Source organism: Citrus clementina, unplaced genomic scaffold, assembly GCF_000493195.1.
Source record: "Citrus clementina cultivar Clemenules unplaced genomic scaffold, Citrus_clementina_v1.0 scaffold_6, whole genome shotgun sequence".
NCBI lineage: Eukaryota > Viridiplantae > Streptophyta > Magnoliopsida > Sapindales > Rutaceae > Citrus > Citrus x clementina.
This window is the reverse complement of record NW_006262139.1, coordinates 20,875,854-20,900,878: the sequence shown is the minus strand read 5'-3', so window position 1 is coordinate 20,900,878 and position 25,025 is coordinate 20,875,854. Positions and strand designations below refer to the sequence as shown.

The 25,025-nt window shown below is 34.6% G+C and overlaps 2 protein-coding genes across 3 annotated transcripts; both read right to left on the bottom strand.

Annotated features, from left to right (window-relative positions):
• Window positions 1–2,459: 2,459 nt before the first annotated feature.
• On the bottom strand, window positions 2,460–9,309 carry LOC18039122 (ABC transporter G family member 34). Its single transcript, XM_006430206.2, has 20 exons — window positions 8,927–9,309; window positions 8,709–8,829; window positions 8,514–8,602; window positions 8,349–8,433; window positions 7,969–8,259; window positions 7,801–7,891; window positions 6,760–7,660; window positions 6,430–6,590; window positions 6,194–6,297; window positions 5,949–6,114; window positions 5,787–5,861; window positions 5,452–5,588; window positions 5,011–5,343; window positions 4,624–4,914; window positions 4,439–4,522; window positions 4,131–4,264; window positions 3,791–4,018; window positions 3,494–3,665; window positions 3,118–3,372; window positions 2,460–2,883 (listed from the first exon to the last, which is right to left on the bottom strand). The coding sequence occupies exons 1-20, from the start codon at window positions 9,307–9,309 to the stop codon at window positions 2,614–2,616; spliced, it is 4,371 nt and encodes a 1,456-aa protein (XP_006430269.1). The 3' UTR covers window positions 2,460–2,613.
• Window positions 9,310–17,726: 8,417 nt separating this feature from the next.
• LOC18039121 (ABC transporter G family member 34) lies at window positions 17,727–24,695 on the bottom strand. 2 transcript variants are annotated; one of them, XM_006430205.2, is made up of 20 exons: window positions 24,223–24,695; window positions 24,000–24,120; window positions 23,810–23,898; window positions 23,608–23,692; window positions 23,218–23,508; window positions 23,035–23,125; window positions 21,969–22,869; window positions 21,613–21,773; window positions 21,406–21,509; window positions 21,102–21,267; window positions 20,879–20,959; window positions 20,569–20,705; window positions 20,055–20,387; window positions 19,668–19,958; window positions 19,477–19,560; window positions 19,160–19,293; window positions 18,826–19,053; window positions 18,547–18,718; window positions 18,211–18,465; window positions 17,727–18,104 (listed from the first exon to the last, which is right to left on the bottom strand). In XM_006430205.2, exons 1-20 carry the CDS (start codon window positions 24,600–24,602, stop codon window positions 17,832–17,834), a joined length of 4,377 nt encoding a protein of 1,458 aa, XP_006430268.1. In that variant the 5' UTR covers window positions 24,603–24,695; the 3' UTR covers window positions 17,727–17,831. The 2 variants fall into 2 exon arrangements, with proteins under 2 accessions (XP_006430268.1, XP_024037405.1); XM_024181637.1 differs by lacking the exon at window positions 24,000–24,120 and having other exon boundaries at window positions 24,351–24,694.
• Window positions 24,696–25,025: the final 330 nt, after the last annotated feature.

Below are 25,025 nucleotides of genomic sequence, written 5' to 3'. Positions count from 1 at the left end.
GTTATTGCCCTTTTCAAAGAGCTTCAGCTTGCATTATTATTATCAGATAGGCATAATTATAATATAACCGTTTCTGAAATTCAAGGGCTAGTGGTTTTAGACGTTGGATTTTTCCAATTAACAAATTTAAATATAATAAATAAATAAAATATATAAATAATGATCCTGTCTTTTAAATACCCAATTAAAAAAAATGTTATGTATTCGGTTTCCATAAATATCTGTAGCAAGACACCAGGGAAATAAAGGAATGTCCAAAGTACGAGTTTGAAGGTGACCCGGCATGACTTTGGATTTCAATAACCACAACTCTTTTTTTTTTTCTTTATCTTTTTCTTTTTTTTCTTTTAACGAACCACTCTAGTTAATTGATGTGGGTTTGGTTTGAACTTTGAATCAAGTAGCTTTGATCTTGACATTACACCTATCATATATCATAATTAAAATAAATTATCCTTTCTCATACATTAGATCAATTATTAAATACATATTAAAAGGTGAAATAATGTTTCTTTTCAAAAATATTATGAATTAAATAATAAATATATTTTCAAAATTTCATCATCAAACAATTGTGACTTAAGCTTCCAACAGAATTGCAAGTATTTATCAAACACTCTAAAATTATAACTTAACTTCCTACTAGTAGTACCAAGAGTAGGTAAGTGGATTGATATTACTATTTTGCTTGATATGGTCAAAGTTTATTGATTTTATGAGAAAATATCTATCAAAAAATTCTTAATTTTAGGGTATAATAGCTGACAATTATTTGGTGGAATTTGTTAATATCTTTTGTCTTAGGTAGAGGGTTCAAGTCTCTCTATACAGTAGTGAGAGTTTATTTTCATATTTTCTATGTTGGGCTTTATATGTGGCCTTCTATTAGACTTATATGTAAACTGCTATTTGGGCTTAATTATAACAATCGGTTGAGTTCATACACCTAATTATACATAGTACTATAATTCTAGTCAAATTTAGACAATCTATTAAATATGACAAATAAGGTAACGGATTTAGGGTTTGGATGCTACTTATTATGGTCTCGGGTGTCTAATAGGGATGACAATGGGGCAGATATGGGTTGGATCTACTCTACTCCAAATCTAAATTCATAATAAAAATCAAGATCCGTATCTGCTTTAGATCCGTTATGAATCCACATTTTTCGCTCCATATCCAGATCCAAAAAAGAAATAAATATCTATATCTGCTCCAAATCCGGAAAAAAAAAATTAAAATCCAAATCTGCTCTAGATTCGTCATGAATTCTAAAATTCAGTAATAAAAAAGTAATAATTTTTTAGATTGAAAATTGAAGGGTAAAATGTATTGATAACAAATAAATTATATAATTTTTCTCAAAAATATAATAAATATTGTAGCTTATACTTTTACACCAAAACAACAAATAAGAAAGATAATAAAATATCATTCCGAAGTAATTGCAAGAGTAAGATCAATCTAATATTCTATTGTCTCCTTCACCATTCTAATATCCACGATACACCTACCCTCATTCCTACAACATTAGATAATGATATATAAATTAAATATGATTTATATTCAGTCCTTTATTATTTTTATTATGACCATATTTGACTAAATATATGAATAACTATATTCCTTAAAAATTATTTGGCCAATATAATAAAATAAATTGTCAAGTTATATTACTTGACTTACAATTTGAATATTGCATGTACATGTTTTGAGGCTGACTGACCTTTAAATTTACAAAACTAACCTTTAAGTTTTAAGAGTTTAAATGCATGGTAAATACTACTAATATGTTATGAATAAAATTTATTATCATTATAATTTCACAATTGTTAAGAAACTTTTAAAATAAAATAAAATTAAAAGATGAGTGGATATGGATATGGATTTAGATATTAAGATAGATCCAGATATGCTCCAGATCCGTCTTAGATCCGCACATTAATATCCAAATCCGATCCAAATCCGATCCGATTGGATTTGGATCACGTGGATCTTGGATCAGATCCAATCCATTGCCATCCCTAGTGTCTAACTGACACATTCATAAGATACTGGAGGTCCAGGTATCAATGCTCTGTGAGAAAATCCCCACAGTAAACATGTAAATAATATTAACTTGATGAATGAAAGAGGGAGAGATACCAAACCAAAAACATAGACAAAGCTGTACAGGGGTCGGATGATAATTCACTAGCTAGTGAAAATCCCACTGTTTTATTTAGAAACGCGAAAGCAGAAAACTGGCATACTTCCAGGTTAATGGACTTTTAATTCTCCATCTGCATGCAGTAAATACTTTCAAGATACGTAAAATATCACAACTTTGAAGAGAAAACTCAGAAGATTGTTTGAATCCTAGAGAAAACTCCAGGATCAAGTGGGGGTATTTTCTTAAACTGAATTTTTCCATGGGCTAAGAAATATGTAGATATCACAATTTCTATGAAAAATTCTTTGCAAAAATTAAACTTCTTTATTCATTTAATTTTCATAAAAGAATACATTGGATTCCATATCACAATTTCTACTTAAAAGTCAAGTAACAAGCAAAATTGAAAGATTACAATTCTAAGAATAGGTAGCATTCTAAAGATTTGAGCTACAGGTTTATCTCCTTTGGAAGTTGATGGACTTGATGGCATAGGCAAACACAAATAAGAAGACGGCAATCCAGGCAAGATGCACAACAGCGACCACAGGAATGAAATCAGTCTTGTAATCGTAATTATCTTTGACAAATTGCTTCACTGTCATTGAAGTGCCATCAGGGATCTGCACCTGTGTCTCTACGTCACCAACTTGACAAGTCACAAGGCCATACAGATTCCAAGCCACCGGAGAAAGCCAGTAGTACCACCTCCACCAGACAGGAATTTCCTGTTGTGTATGCACATCAACTGTTAGTCTAAAAAATAGATGCTACAGAATTGTGAAGAAATTAAAATTAAAACTTGCTTCCATTCAGCACGGTCTTGTTCATTTTCAGCTTACGCAGCTGCACAAATTTTTTATGCTATGCCCTCAACGGCTTTAGGGACGATTTTATTCATATTGACGTGGATAAAAATGGAAAATCAAATATGGAAGAAGTATTGTGTTTGCAGCACATACCTGTCTGGGAATCATGAAACCGGCGAACAAGTTCCATAGTGCAAGGAAGAAGGACAAGACAATGGTAGCAACTTGCTGGCCAGGAGTCAATGCGACAATCATCATTCCGTACAATGTGAAAATGACAAAAGACGCCCACATGAAGTAGAAGAACAAGAAGAATTTTCCCAGCTCCCACTTGAATCCTATCATCGAGTAAAGGATAAGAACATACATGACAGTTTGAGCTGTCACATATATTATCTCTACTGCAACCTGCAGCATTAGGGAGTGTTCATTAGTCAGTTTGCGAATAATAAAGTTCCTGTTCTATCACAAGCGGAAGTTAGCTATCGAAGCACATTAAGTTCTTGAAGAGATGAAATGTATTTCGTACTTGACCAAGTGCATAAGACAATGCAGAAAACATCCCGGCTGCCCTTTCACGGTAGTATACCGTTCTCTCAACACAGATAACAGGTATCGCAGACACGGCATTGGTGGTCCCAAGGAAAAGACAAACCGAATACATAGCTCCTAAAAGATTCTGTAGATCCTGTTGTCTGGAACTGTTTAAAAAAAGGGGGGAAAATTTTTTATCAATTTAGCTCCTAAAAGATTCTGCACTACTAATTGTAGTCTAATCAGTTTCAGCATAAGCACCAAAAGGAAAAGGAAAGGGGAGTCGACTTACCTCTTCTGTCCTTTGTCCCAGAAGAGAAGACCGAAGAAAATGGCGATGGTGGCAGTCATGAGAAATCGAATAGCGTTGTATTGAGGATTTCTCCAGTAAGACCAATACTGTTTCCAGAAAGAAGCCTTAAATTGAGTGAAAAATGGTTGGGAGTACTTGGTTGGGAAGTGGAGTTCCGACGAGCCAGGTTCCGGAGTACTAAGCTCTTTGATAAGTTCCTGATTTCTCCTGAAAAGTGATTCAAGAAAGTAAAATATAAGAAAAAGACCAAGAATTCGCGGCAATATAAAAAACAATATGAGTAACCAAAAAAGGTGTTGGGCTTTGGGCTCAAACTTACTGATGAAGAGATGAATTGGCATAAATTTCAGCAAAATCCACTCCCAGTTGATTCTCAACCGAAATATTACTGACCTCGAGCATCCATGTTGCAGGATTGTATGCATCCTTAATTTTAGGAACCCCTGGAACAGCCTGAATTTTCATAAATATTAGTACACATTTTGATTCCTATTGGCGGTAATCCTATTTCTACTGCTCAAATTCTGAGCCAAAAATTCATTAGAGATAATGTAATGATCAAGTCAATCATTTGTCTATTTAATGATAAGAGAACCAACCACAGAAAGGAAAAAAAGGCAAGCTTACTTCAAAATATTCTATGAGCTTGTGAGATTCGCGACCAAGAGGTCCAGCATAAATGACACGGCCCCCTCTTTTCATTAACAAAAGCTGCAACAAGCACAACATCACTTTCAATATGTGCAATGAAATTAGACTAGAAAACTTAGAATAACACATTCCCAAGAAAATTTATAAGAATTCAGCAATACCTCATCAAATGCTTCAAAAATGTCTATGCTTGGCTGATGAATTGTGCACACAACCGTTCTCCCTGTATCCACTGTATTTCTAACCGTACGCATGACAATAGCAGCTGCTCTAGCATCAAGGCCAGATGTTGGCTCGTCCATGAAGATGATTGAAGGGTTAGCAACCAATTCTACAGCAATTGTCAATCTCTTCCTTTGCTCTGTTGAAAGACCATTTACTCCTGGAAGGCCAACCAAAGCATCCCTCAATGGTTTAAGCTCAACCAACTCCATAACTTCATCAACGAATATCTGCCGGACAAAAAGGAAGAAGAAAAAAAATAATCACAATTGGATCATTAGGTAATCTTTCAATGCCTGCCGAAAGAGTATAGACGAAATTAGTACCTTTCGTTTTTTTGTATCGACGTCTGAAGAAAGACGAAGCCATGCTGAGTAGAGAAGAGATTCATAGAGAGTAACATGAGGAGAATGAATGTCAGTCTGTTCACAATAACCACTGACACGAGCAAACGTTTCTTGTTTTTTGGGGTAACCAGAAATCTTAATGTCTCCTTCGATGTATCCTCCGGTCTTCCTTCCTGCCAATACATCCATTAGAGTTGTCTTCCCTGCACCACTTACACCCATTAATGCTGTCAGTACTCCTGGTCTGAATGCACCACTGACACTGTGTAACAGTTGAAGACGATCTTCTCCAACTCCTTCAGTTTTCATTTCCTGGAGTAGAATGCCAAGTAAATTTGGTCACATAAATGAAAGAGTTGATCCCAAAGCAATCAGACATTTATGTCACATTTTTAATCATGTACTGAGCTGATGACTTACTGCTGGCATATCGACGTAGTAATTCATCTGGTTGAATGTAAGTGAAAGGGGTCGGAAGGGCAAAATCATCCCTCTTCTTGGTGCATTTTCTTCTTCTCCAACAATTTCAGTTGAACTTCTCACTGTCATTTGCGTTCCTGCGGTTGTTCAAAATATGTTCAGGCATTTATAACATTTTGATATCATAACCAATAGAAGGCTATGAAATGTTTGATTGTAAATCAACTTCTGTTGCCAAAATAGATAAATTGCTTGTTAATCACTGGCAGTTGCTATAGGAGGAACAAGCAAGAAAAAAAAAAAAAAGTTAAAGATGGCAAGGCAAGGGCATAAACCTTCTACTTCATTTCCAGATGCTCGCTTCTTGTCTCCATCTTCTTCAACGACAGTTGAGTTTGAATCACCGATAGCTGAAATGTATGTCCCACATTTTTTATTGGTCACCATTGAAACTTCATTTTTATGCAAAGAAACAATGTTTAAATTCGATAACTTACGATTCAAGTAAGTCAATGCTGCAATAAACAAAAAGTTGAAGAGAAAAGAAAATCCAATCAGTGCTCCGATGCCAATCCAATACCAGTAACTGTCATTGTAGAAGCCTCTCCTCTTGAGAAGTGCTTTCCCAAGTGTACGTTCATTAATGCTGCGGTCTCCACTGGGCTGCAATAGAATGAGATATATAAGCATTGGAAGATGAATTATGGCCAGGAAGAAATAGCCAAAGCATAAAAGGTCTTACCACATCCCATCTTCCATCAAGGAATTCATCTACAAGTATGGAAGTCTGTCCATACATCATAGGCGAAACATAGTAGCCCCATTCCAGGAATGGCTCAATGTCATCTGCAGACAAAAAGTAAATGACTGCTTGAACTAAAGAGAAAATAGCTTCTATCAAAGGTTTCAGATTTCTTATTCAAAATACCAATCCTTGCCACTATTAATAACATAGTGAGAAAAAGGAAATCAACTTACCTTTGGCAATGATGAATCCTCCGAGTGAAAAAATGAGTAACAAGGCAAAAGTACCCAGTGCGTTTGTAATAACCTCAGTTCTTCCAATAGCAGCAATGAACCGGTAAAGGGGCAGAGCCATATTGTGTATACAAAAGTATGCCAAGTATTGTTTGAAGAACCTGAACGAAGAAAAAATGAAATAAATTTCAGTCAAAGAAACTCTAACCACTATGTAGCTAGCACAGATGCAATCTTTGACAAAACAATAAAATATGGAAATATAAACTCAAAATCCTATGGTGTAGAAGTACAATGAAAATAAGCTGTAAATCTGAGTACTACTTTTACCTGCTTGCCGCTGGAGCAAAACCTATTGTGTAGTAGGTCAGAACGATCCATATTGTTGAATCCAGGAGTGATAATGGGATCCGGAGAACCCATATAGGTAAGGCAAAAGCCCACGCAGGATAGAATAAGTGATCCCTTTGTTTATAAAATACAGGTAGCCTCAAAACAGTCATTGAAAGTTCTGCCATCCCGTTAAACATAATATTAAGCAGACTGAAAAACAGTGCTCCGAAATACTTATTGCCACCTTCCAGATCTCCCACTGACATTTCTGTTCTAAAGAACACCGTCATGCAAATTAAGGACATGAATGTTAACTGGAAAGTCTTGAAAATATATACAAACGAATTGCGCTTCATTAGCAGCCACTCCCTTGCAAAACATGCCCTGAATAATTCCCATTTTGAAATACCATACTTCTCTTTCACCAATGCAGCGGGGTGGGTTTGGGATTTATCATAAGGGACCCTAAGATCCGACGCAAGCTGCTGGCCCATGTGGAAAGATTTGAAACCTTCCACAAAATCAGACACTGGAATATATCTGTAGGGTTGGTTTTTTCTAAACCAATATTGTTCTTGATCCTTCTTCGAAGTAACTTCCTGCAGAAAATCTGCAACTCCTTTTCTTTCAGGGCATTTGAAACCCATTTGTTCAAAGAACTCGAGGACATTATCACGTGGGCCATGATAGACAATTTGACCTTCTGAAATTAAGATAATGTCGTCAAAGAGATCATAGGTCTCTGGTGCTGGTTGCAGAAGAGCAACGATCATTGTTACGTCCATGATGTGAACCATTTGCTTCAAAAACTTGCAAATCTGAAAAGTGGTAGAGCTATCCAATCCAGTTGATATTTCATCCATTAAAAGTACCTTTGCTGCTCCGACTAACATCTCTCCTGCACACAATTAGATTGTAAATGTTAATACTTGCAATAGAAGAACAAAACAATTTCATAGTAATTATAAAGCAGCTACTACTAGAGAAACTTGTGACTGAAGAAACAAGAATTTCAAGGACTTGTCGAAGGCAACATACCTGTTGTAACACGCTTTTTCTGTCCACCAGAAATACCTCTTCTCATCTCATCACCAACCATAGTATCGGCGCATATGTCCAAGCCAAGAAGCTGTTACAAATTCTAAATCTTAAGTATCATGAAATATGTTACGAACGAAATAAGCTAAGTTGAAATGAAGAGCAAACCTTGAGAACATAATCTGTAACCAAGCTAGTCTCTTGGCCTGCAACTGCCACGGCTTTCATGAATGCATCAATCTCAGGATCCGGCTTAATTCCTTGTTGTTTCTCTCTTCTCGAAAGTTCAGCCAGCAGTTCATATCTTGTACCAACACCTAAGCATCGTCCTGAGAAATCCAGTGTCTCTCTCACTGTCATCTCTCCATGGTGAAGATCATGTTGACTGATGTAAGCACAGGTTCTCTGTGGCACAAACTCATTCAATTCGTGGCCACAGTATGTGATTTTCCCAGATGCCTGTTCAGTTTTCCAAATCCGGATTATCAGAAACTTATCTAAGACAATAAACAAGAAGTAAGAGAAGTTTTACTAGATTGGAAACGGACCCTCAAATTTTCATGAAGCTTCCCGGCAAGAGCCAACATCAGCGTTGTTTTCCCGGCACCAGGAGGACCAAGAAGTAGTGTCATCCTGTAATTTATATATCATTTCAGTAACCAGTACAACAAATATTAATTCCTGTGATTTGAATAAATGGTTCAGGAAATCACCTAGATGGTTTAACGATTCCACTGACATCTTTAAGAATCTGAACATCTCTTTTCTTCGATGGGACTAAATGGAGCAATCCTAGAGCACTCTATTGACGACGAATAATCAAAAGAACATCAATTATAACTCGCATGAATTTAAGAAATTGACAGACAAAGAAACCAAGAATAAATTGAAACCAAAAATAAAAATACCTCTATTGTGTTCAAGGCAACATTAAGCAAAGTGGGAAGAGCTCTGCTTCCAACATGCACATCACCGTCTACGGATAAATGATCATATCGAACTTCAATCTTAGGAATCTCAATTCCCACTCTGTTACAATCATTAATCACAAGAAGTTAACCATTAAAAACAAGTGAAACGATTCAGTTCACAAAATAAAACTAAGTAAATGAAAATACTCAGTTACCTATCAGTTCTGTGCCTAATTCTTGTAAGAAACCTTTCATTATCCTCTTCAACAATTCTCAATATGCTTTCCATCAACTGCTTCTTATCTTGCATGCCAAGATGAGTGACATCAACTTCATGTTTAACAACTTTTCCATCTTCAAGGATTTGGTTTAGCATCCCCTTCTTTAGCCGATCGTAGGTCGGCAGCCGCTCAATGGCGGCCCACCGCAGCTCCTCTTCATCGTCCTGCCTTTCACTCCTACTGAACACATTGTCTGGCGCATTCCATACTTCCCGGATGCTGGCCGACGCCCAGCTCCGGTGGCTACCTGATGATATGCTCTGCCCCCCTCTCACGGAAAATGATCTTGCTAGATCATCTGCCACTCTAATACTCATGTTGCTGAGTTTAATCAAATCTTAACCGACCTTTTTCTTAGATCTTTTTCCTTTTTCTTCTTGCTATAACTCTTTACAGAAATATAACATAAAGAATTAAGAAATAAATGAAAATGAAAACTTTGCAAAACAGCTTAATTAGTTTGAACGAACGAATGAATGTCCGGAAAAAAGAAAGGTTTCCGAAACCATGGGATGTTTTCAGAAAAGTACGTCAAGATGAGAGAATCAGAGAGGGAGTGGGGGGGCTATTTAACAGAAACGATTTACGAGAAAACGGTAGTCAACAGGCGGGTTCTGACTTTTAAGATTACAAAATAATTTTAGACACGTTGGTTCTTGGTATTTCTGTTTGGAGGCCAATGTTGGTTTGTGGAATCGTTGTTTGTCAACAACGATGACTAGTCAATATAAAATCGGGAGTTTCTCTGCATCTAGATGCTGGATTATTGTTAATTAATGTCGAGGATGCTTCTTATTATAATATATTTTATAATTATGTTGGTGAAATAATTGGGAACATTTTCTTCATCTTCTCGTAGCTGTTTATTTATTTATTCATTTATTCTTTTACCCTTTTTGAGCAGCCTCTTCGAGAAGCCTTGAAATTTCCATGTTTGACAAGTAGACGATTAACATGGTATGGTCTGACTTCAGCTATTTTGGCTGCAACACCGGTAAGGATACTTATCACTTAACTCCTTGTCGTTTATATAAAGGAACTCAAAGAGCCAACATTTCAAAAATGCATCACATAAGTCCTCCTCAAGTCTTGAGCACATTTATATTTTTTTAAGTCCTTAACTAAGGTAGCGTTTGTTTTTTTGTCTGAAATCTGAATAGACCTGAATTAGCCTGAATTCTGAATAAATCTGAATGTCTGAATCTGAATAATATGTTTGTTTTTTCATTTGAATCTCGGAAAATAAGTATTACGTTGTTTGTTTTTTTCAACTTAAAAAGCTGAAAATATGTACTTTTACATTTGTATCCTTATTAAATTTGAATGTCAAATAAATAATATATTAAATACCACAATATTTTAACATTTATAAGTAAAATTATATTCAAGTGAATACATAATTATTTTAGAATTTTAATATATAAAATACCATAAATTTTAAATTTTATCGTATATAGTATAAGAAAGAAAAAAAGAGATATTTTTATGTGGGGTAAATGTCTATGGGTGAGTTTTGGGATAGACATGAAAAATAAATTATAAAGTAGGAATATTTTTTACATTAGTAAGTAATTGATTTAATTCAGATTTTTCCATTAAGTAAAAAGCCAAAAAAATTGGCTTATTTTATTAAGTCAAAATTATCTAAAAAGTCTCATTAAGTTATAAAAACAAACACCTCTAATTAACTTAATTAATTAAGTTAAGTCACTTTAAGTCATTAAGTTAAAAAACAAACGCCACCTAAGTTTGACGGTTGGAGAATATTAATGAATAACTTTAAAGAAATATAGATGATCTTTATATCATTTTTCATGTTAGTTGCTTCAAGTCTAATAAACCCTTATTTTTAATCACATAATTTTTTTTATCAAATAAAAGGCAACATAAATTTTTCTATAAGTTTAAATTTTTGATTTTAAATTTTCCCTTGATATTTACATTGATTTTAGTCACTTCAAACCCTTAGCATGCATCACGCATTTGAGTTTTAAAAGATAACTAAATTTATTGAAAAAAAAAATGTCCATATGCCATTAATTTCTTTAGTGGTAAAATTTGGTCAAGAACCTAAATGCAACAAAATTTAAATAGGGAGGACTCAAGTGATGCAATTTTACAACTTACAATCTCTTAATTCATTTATACAAGCATCAACGAATCAAGTGATTAAAACCCTTATAGAAAATTTTCTTTTCAGAATTCGTTTTCAAATGAAATATTTTTTGTCAAAAAATAGTATAACAACAATCGAAGCAATAATATTATAATTTTCAAATACAGATGTGGAATTTAAGAGTTATGTGGCTGAACTAAAAAGAGGTGGAGACATTCTCCCTTGTAACCCATAACTTTTTTTTTTAATTTTAAAAATGTAGAATTTTTTTTAAAAACATTAAATTATACTATCAAATTTATCATACTATCAAATTTATGTTATTTGTACATAGGGGCAATAAAAAATTATTGGGTTTAATTTAAAAACATTAAATTATATAAGTTATAAAATTAAACACCTAAATTATTATGGCACAAAAGGATTTTTTTTGAAATTTTATAATGTTTATGTTACAACAATAAAATAGTTAAATTAAAATGATGTTAACGGCTTAAAGCAATGTATTTAGTGTAAAAAATTGTTTATTTTCTGCAAATATGCTCTCTCGATACATCATTTCCAAATATGAATGCAATTGTTAGTACAATTCATGACCAATTGTAGTGCTCTCTCTTAACTGTCCCCAAGGGTGTAGTTGAGTGGTTTTCAAATAGTTTTATTTGACAAGCCACCTAAGTTTGAATCTCGAGAAAAATAAGGGATTAAAACATGAATTTGGAATTTACTCACCCTTACATTTTAAAGAAAATTTTTAAGAAAAAGGGAAAAAAAAAAGTAGTGCTCTTTCTTAATTTATTGCATCATAAGGGGATCAAAAGAAAGAAAAAAGAAAAAAGAAAAAAGCAGTGCTCTCTCTCAATTTATTGCAGCATAAGGAGAGAATATTGCTCGTACAGCGCAAATAAGAGGAGAATGTATTTAACAGGATAGGACCAAACGCGTTGTTTGAATACATGTATTCAGAGACTTGGTCATAAAGCTGATCAATGAGGCACATTGAGGTAAGCTTTCTTTCGGAATAGAGGTTAGCTATATGAGTAGAATTATCTGTGGTCTGTACTTGTTCTTGAGTAATTAACATAGCTTTAACGGATTCCTCTGTTTCAATTTTCTTCTTGATATTCGTTCCTATTTATTGACTTATCATTCTTGCTTAAATATCACTACAACTTAAAAATTTTAAAAAAAAGAAAAAAAGCCACTTACAAGGGTTGGTTGAATATGCAAAGGAAATCAATATTACTGCTCAGGATGAAAAGGTACAGCATTTATTATCACTAAATCCACTTAACTAATAAATAAGGTAAAAGAAGTACAACAAGAGGCAAGTATTTGATTCCCCATCTCCGACTAATTCTAAGACTGGGATGCCTTCTCAAGATTTAAGCTGGTTTATCTCCTTTGGAAGTTGAGTTACTTAATGCAATAGGCAAACACGAAGAAGAAAACGCCAATCCAGACGAGATGCACGACACCAACGACAGGAAGGAAATCATTCTTGTAATCATAATTATCATTAATGAATTGCTTCACTGTCCTTTTAGTATTTTTATCATCAGGAATCTCCAGAAGTGTTTTTATGTCACCAACTTGACAAGTCACAAGGCCATAGAGAGATTCCAAGCCACTGGAGAAAGGCAGTGGTACCACCACCACCACCAGACAGGAATTTCCTGTAATGCAGATCAACAGTTAGTTTTAAAATGCATCATACATAGTGCCAAAGAAAAATCAGAAGTAGCTTATTTTATATACCCTGGTAGCTTGTCCTATTCAATTTCGAATTATTAAATGATATCTAAAGAAAATGAAAACGTTTCTAACTTGACTGGGACCTGTTCTAAAAGAGTCGACGCATTTCGAATTATTTGTTTACATAGATAAAGTCGGGGAAAACACTCAGCTAAGGGACTGATCTTTGAATAAGGAAAAAAAGTGGATCCGTAGCTTCCCAAAGGAATTGGCCTCTTCAAAAAAAAGCCTTGTTCATTGAGGGAAGTAAAGGTGGATTAAGATGAAAATAATGGAGGGAAATGAGTATTTTATAAAGAAACCATTCACCAGTGAACATTACTGAGAACTCACAACTCGTGCGCGCCTTTTTTTCTTTCTTTTTAAAAAAAAAAAATTGTAAATAGTGGGAAAACGTTCAGTATTGTTTTTGAATTATTGAATTTGGGTAGTCTAAAACGAAGGTCAGTCAATTTTGGATTAGCGGTGGTTTCTCTGTATCTAGAAGCTGTAAAAACCAAACTCACGAAGGAAAAGAAAATGAGGACGCGGCTTTGAGCTGTATTTATAAATTATTCAATTGGTGACATAATTGATGAGTTCTCTTCGTCTTCGAGTGGGTTGCTATCAGGTTTTACTTTTACATTTTTTGTTTCCGGGGAAGTGTTGGGTTATCCTGCTTTGAAAGGATTGATAGCTTGATACCTCAAGACTCAAGTCTCTTCTTCTAGTAACTCTTAAAAATAAAAATATATGAGTAGATTATTTTGGTGAATACAATTGTTAAAGCATTGTGATCGGTACATAATGATTAAAATATACTATAATAAAAATATATGTTACACCTTTGTAGTAGAATTAAAATAATTTTTGTGTAAAATATTTGGTTAAAATTGTTTGTTTTATGATATGAGTAATTTATATAAACTATTTTTTTATGATAGTAGTTTGTAGAGGTACTAACTAAAAAACCATTGATAAGTGGTCAGTACTAAATATGTCTATTGGAAGCAAGAGCAAGAACATATGATTAGTGGTAATAGTAGTGGCAACATGTATCGTAATTCATACTCGTGAAGTGCAATAAATTTGGCTTTTCTGACTCAGTAAGGGCCCTATTTGGGATTGTTTTTGGGAAGCTTAAAAGTGATTTTGAAAATCTAAAAGTTAATTTTAGTGTTTGGTAAAAAAAAAAAAATCAAAATCACTTTTTTATCAAAATAATCCCCTTCTATAACTGATTTTGAAAAGTATGAAAGAAGTAGTTTTTAAATTCTGATTTTGAAAATCAATTTTATCATTTAATACAATTATATAAATATTCTTTAAAATTATTACCTAAACCCAAAATTATCCTTATTAAAATTGAAAACAAAATCAATATTTTAATAAATTGTTATTATAATTCATCAACATAAATTTATTATTATCAATTTGTTGGTTGAATTATTATTAAATATGTTTCACTATATTATAAATTTTATTTTTAGTAAAAATTACTATAATACACAATTAAAAATATTATATGTACATGTTTTTATATGTATAAGTAAATCTTATGCTACATTATATACATTTTAGTCATTTATTTTCTCTAAGCAATTTAATAGTAAAATTTACCAAATGTCCATAACTGTTTTCATAACTCATAGTATTTTTGAAAATAAAACTTATCAAATACTTAATTAATTTTATTTACAGCTGATTATTTCTACAACAATTATTTTAAAAGCTACAACATTCACAAACTGGCCCTAAAATTAATTAATTGATGATTCTTTGATAAATTTAGTTTGCCAGCAATTGGCAAATTGATTCTTTATATCTTACTTATCCAATTAATGTGAGCCCATCGATTTGGCAACTTAAGGCTACGAATTTGTAAGAAAAAAAAAAAACGAAAGTTGAAACTCCGTTTTTTTACAAATGAGGACTAGTTTGGTAATGCTGTAAATTTTAAAATAATTATAATTAATTGTGTCTTAAAAAAAATTAGTTATGAAGTGAATCAGTTAAATATTTTGGTAAAATTTATTTTTAAAGTGTTGTGAGTTTTAAAAACAGGCATATGTATTTGGTAAATCTTATTATTAAACTGCTATAAGAAACTAAATGACTGAATTCAATATAACGTTTGAATAAAATTTATTTAAACATTTATAAACATATATATATATATAATATTGTTTATTGTGTACATATAATAATTGATGACTAAAGTAATTATTTTGTATTATTAATTTTATTTTTTATTTTGTTATATTAATCTAATTAGTAATAATTATAATCTCTTTAAAGTTAATAATTTTACTTCTTAATTAATAAGGATAATTTTATATTTTTATAATATATATGAAGATATAAAATGAATTATATTAAATATGAAAGTGATTTTTAAAATTAGATTTTGAAAAGTTGCTCTTTTTCTTATTTTTTCAATTTGCTCTCGAATGTGGTAATTTAAACAAAAATAATTTTTTTAAAAAAATTATCAAACACTAAAATTTAACTTTTAATTTTTCAAAATTACTTTTAAATCTCTTAAAACAATCACAAACGGGGCAAAACCAATTTTATTCATGCGCCGCCTCTCATACTTAAAAATGGATATTGTTGTTCCCCGGGCCCCCTGTTATATTTACTTGTCAATGGTCTTTTTAATTAATAGACATTTTCTGCTCAAGATATTTAAAGTAAAGCACGAAATTAAATGTAAATTGTTGGAAAATCCATAAAAGAAGTAAAGAATAAAAACAATTTGGGGGTGGAATTTTATTATGAAGGGCCGCCCCCAAGTGAAGGAGGATTCAAAGATGATTAGCGCCGTATGCCAAAGATAAATTTATATTATTAAAGGGAACTTGCTTACCAGAAAAGAAATATCCACACTTACGAAATCAAAAAATTTTACGTGTTACGTATTTTCTTCATAAGATGACAACATCTTAAACCAACCCTGAGAAAAATACTTCTTTGTCGTTTTATGATGTGAGCCGTAGATATTTGAATTAAATGTTTGATTAATGTTTGTGATATCCGACTGTAAATTATTATATCATCACTGAAAAATAATTGAAAACCATTATGAAAGAGGACTGCGGGCATGACATTCTAAGATAAATTCTTAAATAACAAGTCAACAATACGCTGCTAAATAAAAAATTAAAATTAATAGGATAAGATAACAACTAATATTGTTTTTGTGATATGGTCCTAAATATTATTATTATTATTATTATTGGATATTTGCTAAATTATATAACTGACATCACATAAAAGCAGGACAATTCAGCTTATAGGCCACCTATTACTCATTTTGTATAAATTATTTTTGATACGTTGGATTGAAATATAACACATAAAATTAACTGATTATAAGTTACATCAAATGTAATTTAGGTATTACCTTATTATATTCATCATGAAGTGACTGGACTTAATTGATAGGTTTGGCCAGCAAAGTTAAAGGGTTTCTACTTTCTAACAACAAATTAGAAAGCAATTAACACGATTCTCTCATTGCTCAAACTGATCAAAGCAAAATCCACACATTATTTAGTGAATAAATTTGTTATGCAAGTAAGTTATAATTATAATGGCACGTGCGCGTATGATGTTGTCCAAATTGGATACCATGGACCTAATTAGGGAAGAGTTGGAATGAACGGGCAGCCGATTCTTTAGCCTAAACTCCAAAGTAGGTGTCAAATCTCTGACTTTTTGGAAGACCATTTTCCCAATTACATTCTCAGTTTGTGCTCTACGAACAGATTGTCTTCGGACTTCACTCGGAAAGAAAAGACGCATTGATTTTTCTAAATGTCAAACAAACGTAAAAATTCTAATTAGTATCCAATGTTCATCCCAATTAAAAACGTGTCCCCACACGTCTAGATTCTAGAATTGACACAGTAGCAAAGAAAATCTTTTTTTGTTGAACTTGAAACCTGGCCGCCAGGTAACAAAGGGGCCCCCTATTTAATACTTTTTTTTTTCATATTTACAAAATATAATTCAGGTGAAGTTTATTATAATATAATTCATATTTTTACCATCATTAATATTAAAGGAAAAATATTTTGCAAAGATCCATAATAATAATAATAATAATAATAATAATAATAATAATAATAATAATAACAACAAGAAGGACGATGATAAAGAGAATAAACAATATTGCCGCCGGTCATTATGAGTACAGATTTGGTGGCCTATAAACCAAAGCATAGACGAAGAAAAGAAGCATACCATTGCTTTCAGTTCGTGATATAAAATTTAACTTCAGCGCATGGTGAAAAGTGACGGTTAATTCCAAATTGGCTATCGAAACGATGGCAGGCGATGGCTATAGGTGAATTCTTCTTTTTTTTTTTTTTTGGGGGGGGGGGGGGGTTAGACCAAGCAAGAGTAATTAAATCACGGGACGGTTTTGGATCAATTTGTACAAAAATTACTACACTAACTGATATTAGGGGTCCGGGAAAGAGATTGTGTTCAATTTATATCTACTATGGGGAAAGCTACGTGTGGGCCTGCCCCCTCTTTCTTTCAGATTCATACACTGGTGATCAAATCTTTTAAATTATTTTGTTTTGAGACATAGAGTAATAATGATCAAGACGTCAGAAAAGATTAGGTGTATGCAATAACTTGTAACATCACATTAATTCTACATATTATATATATTTTTTAACTTTTATATATATATATATATACATGTTTGAAAATACTCTAGAAATTGTTGAATACCCGAGTAAAGGAGGCAGTAAGTATACAGAAGTAACGGAATTGGAAAGGGTCCTTGATCAAATTCAAGACTCTGCCATTCTGGTCTGGCGGCCTGCAACAAAAATCTGGACAAAAGAATGATCAATGCACAAGGAATAAAGAATGCGCAAAGTGGTAACAACCTTTTATTCCCCTCGCCTCATTCATGACTAACAATTACATCAAACATTTCCTACCATATGTTGGAGATTTTCGAGCTATTTATCTCCTCTGGAAGTTAATTAAGGTGATGGCAAGGGTAAACACAAAGACGAAGACGAGAAGCCAGACAAGTTTGACTACAGCAACAACCGGAAGGAAGTCATACTTGAACCCGAAACTATCTTTTAGAAGCTGCTTCACTGTCATCGTAGCGGTGCTTCCCGGAATTTCCACGTTGCCTTCTATGTCACCAACTTGACTTGTAACAAGGCCATAGAGTGTCCAAGCCACGGGAGAGAGCCAGTAGTACCACCTCCACCAAATTGGGATTTGCTGCGATGCAGGATCATTTTTAAGTTGGTGCATTAAGAATGTATTGATGTGAATATGTGAATTGAACATATATGAAGTAAGTACTCTAAAGTTTAAGGCCACGTACCACGCGAGGAATGAGAAAACCAGAGAACAAATTCCACAGGGAGAGGAAGAATCCGGAAAGTATGGCACCAATTTGCGGAGCTGGAGTCAGTGCGACAATCATCATCCCATACAATGTGAATTGCATAAAGGACATCATTACCATGTACAAGAACCAGAAGAATCTTTTTGCTTTCCACGCAAATCCCATCATGGAGTATAGGATCAGAACATACACGACAGTTTGAAATGCCACATATATCAACTCTATAAGCACCTGAAAAAATCAGGGGCAGACCCTTAGTACTAAATGATTAACTGAAAATTCCCAAGTCCCTGATCTGGATAGACCACTTGCCTGCGAAAAAGCGTAAGCTAGTGTAGAGTACATTCCAGCAGCTCTTTCGCGGTAGAAAACTGTTCTCTCCGTGGAGACTACGGACATTACTGAGTTTGCATTGGTGGATCCAAGGAAAAACACAGCACAGTACAAAGCTCCGAAAAGATTCTGAAGATCTTGTTGCTTCTTTCTGTTAAATAAGGGAAAATTACCACAGCACAGTACACATTCTTACAGAATTCACCTTACGAACCAACTCAACTAAAACTATATGCAAATATGGATGTAAATACTCACGTCTTCTGTCCTTTGTCCCAGAAGATAAGACCAAACAGAAGACCAACGACTATTGTCACAGCGAAACGCAAAGCATTATACTGAGGGTCTCTCCAATAAGACTGACGCTGCTTCCAGAAGCAAGCCTTGCATTGAATAAGGAAGGGTTGAGAGTATTGGGTTGGGAAGTAGAGGTCACTGGAGCCTGGTGCTGGAGTACTAAGCTCTTTGATAAGTTCTTCGTTCCTCCTGGAAGTTTTAAGAAGTAAATTATTTTAAACTGTTCTTAGAATCCTAGTCAATATGGTTAAAAAATGAATTAAAAAGCCAAAGGTTACTTCCTATTCAAACTTACTGATAAAGAGAGGATCTGACATAAATCTCCGCAAAATCAACATTCAATTGAGCCTCAGCCGTAGGAGTACTGATCTCGAGCATCCATGTAGCTGGATTGTATCCATTCGTAATTCTGGGAACCCCGGGGACAGCCTGTAGTAGGTTATGCATTACACATAAGTTTGTCACAATGCATTCCAGAGTAACAATTCAGAAGGAATTTGAAGAATTAAGATGAAAAATGCGTGTGGGAAGGTGAGATACAATGGTTCAGTTAATTGTTTAAGGGTTTGATGCTAAATAGAAGAAACAGGAAAAAGAAATAAAGATGCTCACCTCAAAATATTCTACGAGCTTCTGAGACTGGCGACCAAGGGGGCCAGCATATATGACTTGCCCTCCTCTTTTCATCAAAAATAGCTGCAACAAGCACACTACTATGTTGGATGCGTGCAGCACAAATCAGTGGCTGAACATGAAATAGAGAAGTTCTAAATAAACTGAGTAAAAACTGAGACAAGGGATACCTCATCAAATGCTTCAAAAATGTCTATGCTTGGCTGGTGTATGGTACACACAACAGTTCTCCCTGTATCAACTGTATTTCTCACAGTACGCATGACAATGGCAGCAGCTCTAGCGTCAAGGCCAGATGTTGGCTCATCCATGAATATTATAGAGGGGTTAGCAACCAATTCTACAGCTATTGTTAACCTTTTCCTTTGTTCTGTAGAAAGACCATCTACTCCTGGAAGGCCAACCATAGCATTCGTCAATGGTTCGAGCTCAACCAAGTCCATAACTTCATCGACAAACATCTGTGAGCACATGAAGGGTAATGTTCAATAAGCCGATAAGGAGGGAAATATTCAATTAAAGTTAAAAATAAGTCAAACTAGAATAGAAGTGACTACCTTTCGTGTTTTTGAATCGATGTCTGAAGAAAGACGAAGCCAGGCAGAGAATAGGAGAGACTCATAAACAGTGACATGTGGTGAATGAATGTCATTCTGTTCACAATAACCGCTTACACGAGCAAATGTTGCTTGGTTCTTGGGGTAACCAGAAATGCTAATGTCTCCTTCAGTGTATCCTCCGGTCTTCCTTCCCGCCAATACATCCATCAGAGTTGTCTTCCCTGCACCACTTACACCCATCAGTGCAGTCAATACCCCTGGTCTGAATACACCACTAACATCACGTAGTAGTTGAAGACGATCTTCTTCAATTCCTTGAGCCTTCATTTCCTGGTAACCGAAACCAAATCTCAATATTTGCTCATAAGCATCAAAGCAGTATGACGCTGATCTAAGTTCTTAGTTTTCCATTTGATTAAAATAATATTTTGTTAGTGAATGTTCAGAAAATCTAAAACAAAACGGCTAGCACAAACTCGACTAATTAAATGCTTAAGGATCGATAACTTACAGCAGGCATATCCACAGAGTAGTTCACATGGTGGAATGCAAGTGAAAGGGGTTGAAACGGCAAAACCATTCCTTTTTTAGGTGCATGCCCAGTTGTACCAACATTTTCGGATGAACTTCTTACTGACATGTCAGTATCTGCAATTTTCTCAGAAAGTTCAGGCATCTGGAAGAATAAAATGTCAATGGGGCTATAAAAGTTTATGTAATATCTCTCAGCCAAAAGGACTGCCACCGCCCCCCATCTATGACCTACATAACACGGTTACCCGCACAACTAAGGGAAAAGAGAACAATCCTAAGGGATAAACCTTCTGTTCCCGGTTGTCCAGAAGCTTTCTTCTTCTTGTCTCCATCTTCCTCTATAACAGTTGGTTTTGCTTTGCCAAGAGCTGAAGTTGATTTTTCAAATTATAAGTGTTGATTGTTCCCAAAAAAACAAAAAAGAGTGTTTATCAGCATTGAAACTCTTTTCCATATATGTGTATGTGTGGGTGAGTAAAAATCCTGAACTGAAATGAGAGGAAGACTTACGATTCAAAAATTGTATTGCTGCAATAAATAGAATGTTGAAGAGAATGGTAAACCCAATTAATGCTCCAATGCAAATCCAGTACCAATAATTTACAGTGAAGAATCCCCTAGACTTTAGAAGTAATTTCCCAACTGTAGGTTCATGAATGTTGGGGTCTGAAACCGGCTGCGACATATCCGAACTAATAAGGTTTTACTGATGAATCGTGGCCAGGAAAATAAGAGATGGTAGATTAAATGTGTGCATATGCATTTATCTGAATCACAAGAATAAGATAATCAAGCCATATTTAGAGCATCTTACCTTACTCCATCTTTCATCAAGGAACTCATTAATAACTATGGCATTCTGTCCATACATCATAGGAGAAACATAGTAGCCCCATATCATAAATGGCTCAATGTCATCTGCAGGCACAAAAGGATAAGAATTTTTTATCAGATTGGATTTATGGACAGCTTGCTGTTACAATAAGAATAAAGTAATTGTAGAATGCAATCAACTACTTACCTTTGGCAATGACAAATCCTCCAAGCACAAAAACCAGCAGTAGCGTGAATGTACCCAGTGTGTTTGCAACAACTTCAGTTCTTCCTATACTCCCAATGAACCGAAAGAGGGACAGAGCCATTGAATTTACAGCAAAGAATGCCAAGTACTGTCGGAAAAACCTAATTAAAAAAAAGAAAAGAAAAGAAAAGAAAAGGAAAAGATAAAATATTTGTCAGAGAAAGAAACTATAGTAACTGTAGTAGCATTGATCCAGGTCACAAAATGAAAAATTATAAATTCAAAATCCAGTTTTCCAGCTAACAACATGTAGCATAAAATTATTTCAGTAAATTGGAAAGTCTTTACTAATTTACCTGCTTGCAGCTGGAGCAAAACCAATTGTATAGTATGTCAGACAGACCCATATTGCTGATTCCAATATAGACAAGGGGATTCTGAGAACAAATATAGGTAAAGCATAAGCCCACGGAGGATAGAACAAGTGATCCCTTTGCTTAAAGAAGACAGGAAGCCTGAAAACAGTAAATGCCAATTCTGCCAATCCATTAAACATCAGATTAATCAGACTGAAGAACAGTGCTCCATAAAACTTTGCTCCATCAGCCACATTGCCGACTGGCATTTCTGTTCTAAAGAACACAGTCAGGGCAATTAGTGACATGATCGTTATCTGGCTCGTCTTGAAAATATACACAAAAGAATTACGCTTCATCAATAGCCACTCCCTTCCGAAGCATGCCCTGAACAAATCCATATTCGAAATACCGTACTTATTTTTCACCAATGCAGCTGGATGGGTTCTGGACTTATCGTAAGGAACTGCAAGATCATTTGCAAGCTGTTGGCCTACGTGGAAAGAACTGAAGCCCTGCACGAAATCAGAAACTGATATATATCTGTAAGGTTGGTCCTTCCTGAACCAATATTGTTCTTGGTCTTTCTTGGAAGTTACTTCTTGCAGAAAATCAGCAACTCCTTTTCTGTCAGGGCATTTGAAACCCATGTACTCAAAGAATTCGAGAACCTTTTCACGCGGACCCTGATAGACAATTTGACCTTCCGAAAGAAGGATAATATCATCAAAGAGATCGTAAGCCTCTGGTGCTGGTTGTAGAAGAGAAACGATCGTGGTTATTTCGAGGACATGAACCATTTGTTTCATGTACTTGCAAATTTGAAAAGTGGTGGAACTATCCAGTCCAGTTGAGATTTCATCCATTAACAGAACCTTGGCCGGCCCTACCAACATCTCTCCTGTACTCATTTACAAATATTAAATGTTAATGCTTGCAGTGTACAATCATAAATGCCTATCTACAAGCCATGTGAAAAAATCGCAATATCTGATTCTAACTGATGTTACAATTGATGTCAATACTTGCAGTTTACAGTTAGAAATGCTTGTCCCTTGAAACATACCAGTAGTAACACGCTTTTTCTGTCCACCAGAAACACCCCTTCTCATTTCATCACCAACCATTGTATCAGCGCATATATCCAAGCCCAGTAGCTGTTAAGATTTCTAAATGTCAAGACCTAGAACCGGTCTACAAACAGGCAACTTAAGTGGACAAACAAACTTGAAACAGAGAAGGAGCAAACCTTGAGAACATAATCTGTAGCCAAACTAGTTTTTTGGCCTGCCAAAGCCGTGGCTTTCATGTATGCATCAATTTCAGGATCTGGTTTAATTCCTGCTTCTTTCTCACGTCTAGAAATTTCTGCCAGCATTTCATATCTTGTGCCGACTCCTAAACATCGCCCTGAGAAATCCATCGTCTCTCTCACCGTCATCTCTCCAAAGTGAAGATCATTCTGACTAATGTAAGCACATGTCCTCTGAGGAATAAACTCTTTGAATTCATGGCCACAGTATTTGATTTTCCCAGTTAACTGTCAAGAGTACTCCAATTAATCACAAAACTGGCTTTTTTTTAATTAAAAATAAATAAACTAAGAGTACTTGCAAAATAATGGGCCAAAGAAACCAACCTTCAAATCATCATCGAGCTTCCCTGCAAGTGCCATCAGCAATGTTGTTTTCCCAGCACCCGGAGGACCAAGAAGAAGTGTCATCCTGAAATTTTCCATTTCCAGTTATCGACTGCTACTTCTTTGTTAAACAGCAAATAATCATTGCTTCCTCTGGAATTGAAACAGAGAAAACAATTTTGGCAATTTCATGAAAAAATACCTCGAAGGTTTAACAAGCCCGCTAACATCTTTAAGAATCTGAATTTTTCTTTTCTTCGATGGAAGAATCCGAAGCGATCCCAGGACATTCTGTGGTCCATCATGAATCAAAAGTGTAAATGTGCCAGTTCATTGGAAGAAAAAGAAAATACAAAATGAACAACACCAATATAATATCAATAATAAGGTACCTCTGCAATGTTAACGACCGCATTAGGCAAAGTAGGAATTGCTCTGCTTCCAATATGCACTTCTCCTTGAATGTTTAAATGCTCATATCGAATTTCAATCTTAGGAATATCAATACCCACTCTGTTGCGAATGTTATTAAAATCATAAGAAAATTAACCATTAAATCAAGTGATGAAAAAAAAAAAAAAATTAGATGCTAACATATTTGCTTATTTGTTTTACCTATCAATTCGCTCTCTAAGTTTCCTAAGAAACTTGTCATTACCCTCTTCAACAAGTTTCAAAATACTTTCCCTCAACTGCTTCCTGTCTTGCATGCCAAGTTTTTTAACATTAACTTCACGTCTAACCACTTTGCCGTCATCACCAAGTTGGCTCAGCATCCCTCTCCTTAACCGATCGTACGTCGGTAGCCGTTCGATTGCCGCCCACCGTAACTCCTCTTCATCGTCATCGTCCCGTTGGCTCCTACTAAACGCATTTGATGAGCTCTTCCACATTTCCCGGAAACTCGACGACGCTCTCCCACTCCGGTTCCCCGCCGACGACCCCATACTCAACGATCTTACTATATCGTCCCCACCCGTTATAGGAAGTGCCATACTGCTCAGAGCTTCGCCTGTTCGCTAGTCTCTACATAATCATCAAACTGAGAGAACAGATGTGGTTATATAAGGAAGTTGATAAAATGAAAAATAAAAAAATGAATTATTTTATACATACATTTTTTTAAAAAAAAATTCTGTTGATGTGATTGTTATTTTAGTTACGTTGCAGAGCCCATCTCCTTATTAACTACATGCGGCTCATAACCCCCAGCCAGCCAACGTTCTAGTATTTAATGTTTTCGGTATCGTATTTTCTTTTATTTTATCTTTTTTTTCAAATACCTCACTTTTATAAATAAAAATCAAGAACCGGGGGGTTGTTTCAGATGCAAAACTTTCAAACCAAATTTTAATCAGATCCAAAACTTTCGGACTGCACTACTGGTCTGACTAAACAAGTGTCGGCCAACAGTCTGA